Genomic DNA, 11186 nt, shown 5'->3' with positions numbered 1-11186 from the left:
AAGTGGTTGATTATATTCAGTACTTTAAAGTATGCATATACATAGAACGAATTTACATTATACTAAATTTCTTACGCAATATATACAAGTAAACATTTTTATGTTTACAATATACATGCGCGTGCGTATTTTCGACTGTTTTCTGTATTGTAATTTGTTTCACAAATCGGTCATCCACATCGACTATTCCGTGCGTTCGGAATATGAGTAAAGATGCGCTTCCTGCCTAAAAAATCATTACGTCTAACCGCGGTTCTATAATGTATGTACGTCAACGCGCGTCAACGTGTGCTCGTATAAACATTGGCTTGTTTATTGTCGTATCGACGTGACACGTGTATCAGACTTTATGTCACATAAAGATTCGTGCGACGGGAATGCGCTGCCGTGCCGTGCGTGTTGGTCACTGCACTTCCGTTCGAGACGCGATGCGTCTTACAGTACGCACTTTGCATACTCATGCTCACGCGATACTGCCTGCGGCGCGGCGGTGTCTACGACGATAAGAAATTAGTGTACCTAGCGGACATAATTTTCCGGCGCTTGTTATTTCCATCATTTTTAAAATCTCACACGTACACAAATAATTGAATATATTATATAATACTAAATAATACTAAATAATATATTATAATACTAAAAGGACTTCGTTATCGAAAAATAGCAAGTCATAGAGAAATTATCAAAAAATAGAAATGAAAATGTCTTTATCTTTGTATGCTTTGCGCATTTCGTAGAAACTTAGTGTTAATAAGATACGAGGAAGCATATGGACAGCGATAGATGCCTCTACGATATTAGCGAATTAATCGGAAACCGAATCTTGAATATAAGCGATTGCGTCACGAGCTGGACCGATCGATCGATCAACCGGTATTAGCCAACGTGCCCGGCTATATAGTCGCACAGGTGCCCGGCGAAACGTGGGTGCCGACTGTCTCGTGGGTGGTGCGAGAGGGCTTGAAGTCTGCGTTTTTTACTCACCTTTCGGAAATATAAGGTTTTCGTTGAGCGAGGTCACGACACCCACGTTATCGCGCCGTGCGGCAAACAGCTGCGATATGCGACGGGTGAAAACTTGGTTACTTTCTTGCGTAGGACGACAGGGAGACGCGCGATTACGGCAAGTACCACGCGCGACGTCGTCAGATTAGGTGTATTCGAATTTTTTAAGTGTATTAGTAATCATGAGAGTGTTAATTTCTTAGATATTAATTTGATATCACAATCAGTCATGGCTTGAAATCTGTTTAGATAATAATTTGTCAATCAATTGTAGAGATGTAACTCGTGAACTTTAATTATAAATTTGCGATTTCGTATGTTCCAATTAATAAACGGCTAAAATAAATAAAATTACAAATTATATATTAATTTAAACATAAATTACGTAAATGGAGTACGTAGAATTACTTTATACTTATCAACTTAAGCGAGAATATTATTGATCCCACGCAATTAGATCTCGGAAACTGTAATCTATGTAGACGGCACTTCGATATGAATGATCTGTACGCGATAATTAACCCATTCATCTGAAAATGTTACAGTTTAATGTGAAGAGAATAAAAAGATAAAGAATAAGAATATAGCGCAATTAGTTCCATCGCTGGCACACTTCTCAGAATTCATCGATCATGAGATGAGCCGCGCGACTGCACACAAACCCCTGATTATCCTGAATCTCGGGTCCTATTGCAATTGCGTTGAAAATTACTATCTTTATAGGTCATGCGCGAAAGCGCATAATTAAATTTAATTAGGATGAAAGCAGAGTCAGCAAAAAGGGCGACAAAAGATAAGTGTCTCTTTCGGATTAAAATACATTAGATATAAATCATTTGCAAAATTGGTAAATAGAAACTATGAATTTGTATGTCGAATTAATTAATTGATTAGTTAATAATACTATTGTAATTTATTTGAAGGATGATTTTGAAATATCATCGTTTTTTGTTCTCACCAAGAAGAACATATGTCAAAGCGACTGTAAAATAAATAAAACACAATGGAATTATATCGCATTATTATTCTGTGCACAGCAGTCACAACTGTATGAAGACGCACGAGATCGGCATCATATCTTTGCCAACATATTCTGATCTTAAGCAGAACCTGTTTTCAGGATCTCCCATCATCATTTGCATTTCACTTATCTAATATCGCTGCGTCGAAAAGATCCTTTTCTATTCTTATTTACGATTGAAGATTTTGGGGTGAAAACAATTTAATTTTCTTACTAAAAAAAGTTATAATAAAATTTACAATTTACCAATTTGATCAAATATTATTAAAGACATTTTTAAAAAATGTATAAAACCTTGTTTGATTTAAAAATTTTATAAAGCTATTTAAAAAAAAATTAATTTGCAAAAAAATTAGAATTTTAGAATAATATTTCTCTTTTTATTAAATCTAGATGCATAACGTAATTCAATTGTTATCTTACGAACAGTTAACACTTGAAAACCGAGCACATCTTTAGTTTTCATCCGCATCACTGATGGCACCAGCGACTAACCGAACGGAACCATCTGGAACCGGCTTACCGTATGGCGCGAACCAGTATGGTTCGCATAATTCCCACGTTGCTGGTTAGTCCATATTACATGGAATTTACTTTCAGCGCCACAGCATGGTAAGGAGCAACGAGAACAGCCATGCCCACGACAGCCTGTCGCAGGTTTCTGTCTTGACAGGAGACGATGCTGACTTATTCCTGCGTTGTTGCGTGCGTATGCGCTGTCGCATGAATTTTCGCAGGTGGTGATTTTTCGGTGCCGAAACGGAGAGAAGCCCGGAGGTGTGCGCCGGTCGGCGTGTTCGCACTCGAGGAGCAACAACACAATTCCGGAGCGCCGTGATCGAGGGGCGTAGCCCGAAATCGAGGGAGAAAAGAGGGTTTCGTAGTTGCGCCTCGCGCAACATATATCTCGCGTCGGATTTCGTGCTATCCCGTGAGAAGATTACGAGAGCGTACACGTAAGAAGAATTGCAAGAGGAAAAGAGAGAAGAAGGAGAAGAACGAGGAAGGAGCAAGTAGGGGAAGATCGTTTTGACAAACGGAGTACTACCTGGTTACTGTGACACAGCATGTATACGTGATACGTGATACGCCTCGAATCGAATTCGTCGACAGCTCCTTGATTTAAAAAATTCAATTAAAGTGCACGCGAAAGACTTCAACGACATTCTGACTTACCATCGCGCCAACGAGAATCACTGCCAATGTGCAATTCGGCAGATACTTCTTACGTACAAAAATTAGGTTATTTGCATCTTGGAGATGACACTGCGGATGCTGGTGGTACGACCAGGGGCTCGGGTTCCAGGCCCGAGGCCCAGGTACCTGTGTCGAGAAATGCGATTAACAGAAACGACGCCAGAGCGTCTGGTAGACCAGTCGGCGCTATCGAGAGCTTTATTGAAGGAAATTCTTCGGATATTTCCAGACAGGCAGCCACAGCGGACTACAAATTGTATGAGCGTGAAAACATAATAGCTGCTTCACGATTTGCAACACCGAAGCCAGTAGAACAAATCAGTGCGCAGCAGCAGCATCAACAGCAGCAGCAACAACAGAATCAGACTCGTACGAGCCATCAACAGGCACCTGTTTATGAGAATATAGATTATTATCCGCAGCAGAGTCAATCACATCCCCCTTATTACCATCCAATAGAATCTAGAAAGAGTCCCAAAAGTAGTCCTAGAGGTTCTCTAGTTGGTGATTCCTATGAAGGTAATTACAGGAAAGCTCAACCGCAAGTGCCAACTGGCAATCGTTATCAAAGTGCGTCACCAGCAAAAGAATTACCGCCGTACGAAGCGCCACCGGTATACGAAAACATACAGGAGGTGCACTTCTCTGAGAGCATGCAGAACAAGCCGGGACCACAGGTACCGCCGAATTATTATCATCCAGCAAATATTAATGGCGGTGACTACGTTATTATGACTGGAAAGGTGGGTCAGTCTCCGAATCAACGTGGTATGACTCAAAGTTTATCGTACACCCAGCAAAGAAGCGGAAGTATACGCGGTCAAAGTTACGATAGCTCAAGTTTACAGCGATCAATTGATTCTTCTACTGCCAAGTACTTACAGGGCTCATCCTCTGCCTCCTCAGATCATCAGTCTGGAAGAAGCGCTTACGTACCTCCCTCCGAATTGCAACCACCAAACAGAAACTTCACTTACAACGCCGAACAGCAGCAGCAACAGTCTCCAAGATCTGGTTTGCCGTATCATAGCGAATCTCCTCCGATACGCCTGCCGCCAGAATCTCATCATTATCGCGGTTCGTTGGAAAATACTATGAGTGGACAACAAGGATTTCGTGCTACGAATCAGGTTGATACTAACCAACCTTCTCAGTTTCGACAGGATAATCCGCAGAATTATAAGCAGTATATTGAGGCTTCTTCAAGGACTACAAACACAAATTTCACAGGGGACGCGCAAACCAGAAATTCTCCAGTATATGGAATTCGTCCAGGAGAACAGACAGCATGTCGTAATCCTCCATGTTATTCTCCAAATCGAGCAATGCCACAGAATGACAGAAATTATCATCATCAAGAAAATTTTCCTGCAAGAAATTCTCCTGTTTATTCTTCAAATCGCTCCACAGAACACTTGAGATTAGGCACATTGCAACAAAGTGACAGAAGCTACATGTCAGATGTGTCAGATCTCCCACCTGCAAGGAATTCGTCTCTATACTCTCCAAGTCGGAGTGATCCTGCGAGGACTGTTAATATTGCCAACAATAATGCAGTAAGAGAATCTCCGAAAACAAGCCCAACGCATGGTCAGATGCCATTAGACATTGCTTCGCAAAATATAATTAATTCACCCAGACATGGACAGTCTCTTTCGTCCACCACTTCTATTGGAAGTCCTATACGTGGACAGGTACAAGCTCCTGTCAATAGTGCTTCAACGACGTCCAATGAAATTGACACTAACGCCGGTCCCAGGATTACGAGCCTCCCTCCGGGTGTTACCAGCGGAGTTGCAGGGCCTGTGCTCTTAAATGCTGGTGTACCTGTGTTGCAAAGGCCTTCTAATTCGGAAGCAGAGGAAAGAAAATCTGTTAGCCCGCCGATCAAGCCCGTGCCTGGGAAGGGATTGTTACCCTACAATGTCATTTCTAGACCTTCGGTAAAATTATCGCTACTTGCAAGATATTTGTTCGTGTGCTTTTACAAATCGTATATCTGTAACAAATCTCGTTTCAAAAATCCTGTGCATGTGTGTATCTTTTCCTGTCTCCTTTTATCGCATTATTTGTTGTCATTATTGCATGTTTTACTAAAAATGCAATAGAAATAACCATAAATTATTTTAATGTATAAAACTAACTATGAATAAATTATTGTACTGCATAAAATATTCTGCAAGAATAAGCAACAAAGCATAATGTTATTCTGTTTAAATTACATTCTTAGTGCACAAAGCAATTTATTTAAATAAATCAACACTGAAGTTTGTTTCAACGCAATTTCTCAAGAATCATAAATAACTTCTAAGCATGCCTCTTCTATCCTGTATTAACGATGATCTCATTAATGCCGACAATTTTATTCATTTTACATAACATCTGACCTATGGCGATAAGAGATTATTTTATTGCTGCACTAGATTGCATTAGAACTTTCTTTCTGGCTTTCTCCAAATATTAAACTTACTATATCTATTTCACTTCAAGTACAAAAAGTATATATCATTTTAGCAATAAAAAAAACTTCAGATTAATTCATATTAAAAATAAAAACAACTTGTGAAAACTACGTTTTTCTGCTTTGCATTTTACACTTCTTTGTTGCTTAAGTATACATTTCACAATATGGAACGCATAAAATTTGAAAAATTGCTTATGATTCCATCCCCGAAAAATTCTTTCTTCAAGCATTCAATGAGTCATAACCGGTAAATTGCTCATCGCTGACAAGCGATGGGCACTCGCCGGATATTTTATTCATAAGGTGTCCGTATTTCTGTATGTTATTTTAACATTTTCTGCCTTCATTTTTCATTTTTTCCCATACTTCTTTGTTCATTTATCACACATTGAAATCGAAAGCAATAGCATTTAGCAATATTTATATGGAGTGTCAAGCATAAAGAAAATTTAAGCGTGAAGAATAATAATCTATGTGTAAAAATTTTAATATTGCTTTATAAGTAATCTATATATAGTCAAGCAATGAATAATAACCGCTACTTTCCACTAATTTTGTGACTAATTAATTTTAAATGAAATTAGTTAAATAATAATTTTGGCGTATTTATTAAATACGCGTATTATGTTCGATATTTAATTATTAATGATTAATACTTTCTATGCAAATTACTTCTCTCAGGGACCAACGGAAGCGGAAAGAAAAATAGAGGAATTAACGAGACAACTTGAAGAAGAAATGGAAAAGCAAGAGGAAGAGGGCGAGTATTTCGGTAAGAAAAAATTTGCTTACGCAATGTTTATGCGAATGCTCGTCCCGGAAAACCGAGATTATCGTTACGTGACGCTTCGTGTCTTATATTTTTTACGCGATAACGAGACACACATCCTATCCTAGACACACATTATTTAGTCAGTACTATTTCTTGCAGTACTTTCTGGCGTTGTCCATATTTTCGTTTTGCTTCTCTTCCGTACTTGTGGTGAAAGACGAGAGAGGAAGATTTAAGGAAACGACGATCGCAGGTTCGCACGGTACAATCGCCCCGAGTAAATCCATAATTTTAGATATTTCTCTGAAACGCTAAAAGGCACGATACCAAGGCTGTGCCAATTCCCACGGCGTGAGTTCGCAGTAGACCGGTTTCGGAAAACGGAGTCGAGTTTCGGAGTGCGTCGCGGATACTTTTTAGCGCGACACTTCGTTGACATTCACTCTCTCGCGTGCCGCATTAGCTTCCACCCACGTATCTCTCTCTCTTTCACGCGTCTTTCTCTTGCGTAAAGGGCCGAGGGCGAGTGCGACGCATAGGTGCATACACAAACAGAGAGCGCACTTGAAACTCACGATTCTTTAAAAGTGTTCAAATAATGCTCATACTAATATCAATAGGGACGACGTATTTGAATTGATGCAACAATAAGAGATTGATATCTGTGGTTTCCTCGTCTCAAGTATACGATAACATCACATCTTCAGCGGTTATGTAATTTTTAAGCTTACACAGAATGAGAAAATTAAATTTTTTACTTAATATCTCTCTCTCTCTCTCTCTTAACTTAAATCTACGCTTAAGAGGATTTATCCTGGAGCGCACAATAAATGACGATACTATCTATCTATTTATCTCTCTCTTTATTTTCCATATATCTATTTATGCTAATTACTTCATGAGAAATATAGTCTGTTCTGTTGAATACATTTCATATTTTTTTCTTTGTTCTTAAACCACGTTTTTCCACCGTTATTGCACATTTTTCACTATATCACATTTTTGTAAAAATTTAACATTTCCTGTTTTAATTAAATAGGATACTACTGTTATAAATAGATATTATTGATATAAAAAATGGGATAGTCCTTTGACTTTTTTATTATAAATAGGACGGAATCTCTACCACGATAGAATAAAATAATTTATACTATACAAATATTTATTATATTGAATGATAGAAAATTTGCTTTCTCCAAAATATATCAAACAAACAATGCAAAGAAGGGTGAAGGTAGATATGCTACAATGTAACGATAATTATAGAAAATAAATGTGAACGCAGCCTAACACGCGCAATAAGGAATGGAGCACGAGCAGACAGGAACCTCGGTCGAGCGAAGCAATGTCAGTCGAGAAGTGGTAGCCGTTTAGGCGAACGTAAATGTCCCTCTAGTCGCTTTCATACTTAGACGGCCAGTAGTCTTCGTGTAACGTCCTATACGCGTGGCCGTATCGCCGTACTCGTTAACGAATCTCGTTATAGATAGACCAGTCCGACTCGTCGATCGGTTCTAGTTCGGCCTGGTCTAGCGAAACCAAGTTGCAATATTGAAACGGCCAGCGTGGATGCATGCAAGTTTCACGAAAACTTTTGCGTTAAGGAATGGCAGGATCGCTATTGCCTATCGAGAGCTGTGAGTTTTTCATCCGTGTTTATCCGCGACAGACCGAGTGATTTTTGAACGCGATGAACGTGCGAACCCTGATGAATGTGCCACATTGTCTTGTTCGTCGATGAGTATATTTTTAACTCCCCGATGGGTGTAAAGCTCGCTTCTCGTGTTCTTGAACTCCGTGCGAATGTGTTCTGGGACGAGTGATTTTTGAACTTCGCACTTCACGAAGTAATCCAATTCTTCACTGAATGATTTATATTTCTTGTTATTTTAATATAACATCAATTATTAAATATATTGAATATAGGCAATTTTTAATTTTGAAAAAAAAAAGAAATTTTAAATATATAATTTAGTATGTGACTGGCAAAAATTTATTTCCGCCTGTCAAAATACCAAATTATATATGTACAATAGATTATGTTTTTTATAAATTTATTTAGAAGAGGTTTTCGTGGTAAAGATATTCTCGGTGGTTTTACATTATCTTCCGAGAAGTGACGATCAAATAAAATCTGATGTGTTCTGGGTAGATTTGAATATAGATCTTTGGCACAAGAAGCAGATGCACGACTCTTTACACCAGGATCGTCACACTTTTAATTTGTTTGTAAATATGTAAATGAAACACTGCAACACGTTATTTCACGAACAATTTTGAAATACGTGTATAGTCGCGACAAAAGAATTTTTTTTTTTTTTATTATTTTGCAATAAGTAGCGCGTAATAATAATTACATAAATTTCACATTCAATATCTCTTGATAGGCATTTGCCATACATGTGGTGAGAAAGTGACCGGCGCCGGACAGGCATGTCAGGCAATGGGCAATCTCTATCATACCAATTGCTTCATATGCTGTTCCTGCGGAAGGGCTCTCCGCGGCAAAGCCTTCTACAACGTTCATGGGAGGGTCTATTGCGAGGAGGATTACTTGGTATGTGAGCTATTTTAAATGCTGATGATGGAAGTGAGACAGTTATTGAAATGACAGTTAATTCGCGTAACTCTCATGGACGTCATTGTGTGTGTTCGCAGTATTCCGGTTTTCAACAGACGGCCGAGAAATGCGCGATTTGCGGCCACCTCATCATGGAAATGGTAAACGACGAGAGTCGATCATTATCATCCGTTAGATCTCCATTGTAATTCAGTGTAACGTCAGCTTGCTTCTTTGCTTGTCCACACAGATACTGCAGGCCATGGGCAAATCGTATCACCCGGGCTGCTTCAGGTGCTGCGTCTGCAACGAGTGTCTCGATGGCGTACCCTTCACGGTCGACGTTGACAATAAGATCTATTGTGTAAACGATTACCACAGAATGTTCGCGCCTAAGTGCGCGTCTTGTGGAAAGGGAATCACGCCGGTTGAGGTATGCGCGCTTGAAAATTATCTCGCTTACGTCATCGAGGCGCGCGTTTTCCGATGAAACTCCCTTTTACGAGCCGTGTATTCTCTATTTTAGGGAACCGAGGAAACGGTCAGAGTGGTCTCGATGGACAAAGACTTTCATGTGGACTGCTACGTTTGCGAGGATTGCGGTATGCAGCTGACCGACGAGCCGGATAAGCGGTGCTACCCACTTGACGGCAGACTTATGTGCCGTGCGTGTCACATCCAACGCATATCGCATACGCAACCGAGAGCACCGCAACCAGTGTCAGCTAGCTATCAGTTTATGGGTTAAGTGCATTGATGCTTAAGCATCTGTCGGAGCTCTTTGAATTGCGCACGTTAATGATCGTTCGATAATGAATACTATGAAAATCAATTGAGTAAAGTGAAAGAATCGACGTTAACATTCCGAAATTTTAGAGAATCAGAACGTGTGTGCGTGCATACAGATAATCATAAATACATACTTGGTCCTAATCTTGAAGACAGATTTTCTCGGGAAAAAGTATTTAGGAAACGGGAAAGGCGACGATGTGATACCAATGTTTTTTGATTTAATCGGAATAAGAATTTTCAGCTCTAATATATTCTCAAGCAGTTACGTTTGAAATATGTTTAATAAACGTTAAAAATCGTATAAACGTATAAATTAAAAAATAAACGTTCAAAATTTAATCCATTTTTTAAACTATTTAACTATTTAATAAACATTGTAAAAACGTTTTATAAGACGTTTAATATTTCTTTAACATTTTTTATTATAAAACATTTTTAATATAAAATATCGTTTTTATACGAGACATTTTTACAATTTAATAAATTTTATATTTAACATTTTATATATACTATAAAACATTTTAGCTAAACATTTAAACGTAAATAACTTGCTTGGATTATGACAGAGCACTACAGAAAACTAAGATTGAACTTTGTGAGATCGGCATGTTATACAATCTGTTATTACTTCAATTACAAGCGCCCTGGTGAAAATAAAGATTGGAATGTATGTCAAATAAGCGAACAAATAAGTAAGCGAAGAGTCTAGAAGTATCTAGAAACGAAACTTCTAAGAGACGAAAAATCGAGTAACAAAACGTAAAAGAAGCATAATCGTCTATTCGTTTACACTTCTGTTCCCCTTACATTCCGATTTTTATTTTTCCTAAGGTTTTCTCGAAATCCACCAGACAATCAAAATTAATCGAAAATAGATTCTGATTTAGATTAAGTATTAAATTTTGTCGGCAAAAAAGTTACAGATATGATACAAAATCTAGTATATACAATGTTATTAGGAAAATACTGGCAAAAAATGTCAACATTTGTCAAAATAGGATGACAGATTAGTCGAATGGATTAATAGAAATCAAGTTGACTTTGATGTACTTGCTACATGATTGAACGCAGACAATCTGCGGATCGGTGACAAAAATAGGGCGGCTAAAATGTAGTCGATAAAAGAATATGGCATTCGTGATAAATATGATTAGGCATTTGTAGAATTCTGGTCTTTGCAAAATATTCATTCGCGTTAAAATTGATTGTCATCTACTGTCGCCGTGAGCGAAAAACAACGATTCGATCATACTTATACTTATTACGCAAGATTCTCGCTATAATAGTTGTTATTGTTAATCTATCGCGGTATATGTGCTAATTACTAATATCTCTTATGAAGGGTAAATTATCGAATCGATACATGATAATAGTG

General features: G+C 38.3%; 1 protein-coding gene across 1 annotated transcript; it reads left to right on the top strand.

The window, feature by feature from the left end:
* Window positions 1-2645: 2645 nt before the first annotated feature.
* LOC105453341 (LIM domain-containing protein jub) lies at window positions 2646-9992 on the top strand. Its single transcript, XM_011695192.1, has 6 exons — window positions 2646-5166; window positions 6369-6459; window positions 8847-9016; window positions 9118-9180; window positions 9270-9452; window positions 9546-9992. The coding sequence occupies exons 1-6, from the start codon at window positions 3229-3231 to the stop codon at window positions 9765-9767; spliced, it is 2667 nt and encodes an 888-aa protein (XP_011693494.1). The 5' UTR covers window positions 2646-3228; the 3' UTR covers window positions 9768-9992.
* Window positions 9993-11186: the final 1194 nt, after the last annotated feature.

The sequence above is a fragment of the Wasmannia auropunctata genome, unplaced genomic scaffold (genome assembly GCF_000956235.1).
Source record: "Wasmannia auropunctata unplaced genomic scaffold, wasmannia.A_1.0 LD336000.1, whole genome shotgun sequence".
NCBI lineage: Eukaryota > Metazoa > Arthropoda > Insecta > Hymenoptera > Formicidae > Wasmannia > Wasmannia auropunctata.
Note: the sequence above shows the minus strand (reverse complement) of the source record. Positions and strands in the feature narration are given on the sequence as shown.

Excerpts from the sequence above, each read along its gene's own strand:
- LOC105453341 (XM_011695192.1), top strand. The coding sequence starts at position 3,229 with ATGTGCAATTCGGCAGATACTTCTTACGTACAAAAATTAGGTTATTTG. Across the intron at positions 5,167-6,368 it reads ATGTCATTTCTAGACCTTCG|GGACCAACGGAAGCGGAAAG; the intron begins GTAAAATTATCG and ends TACTTCTCTCAG. Across the intron at positions 9,017-9,117 it reads ATTGCGAGGAGGATTACTTG|TATTCCGGTTTTCAACAGAC; the intron begins GTATGTGAGCTA and ends GTGTGTTCGCAG.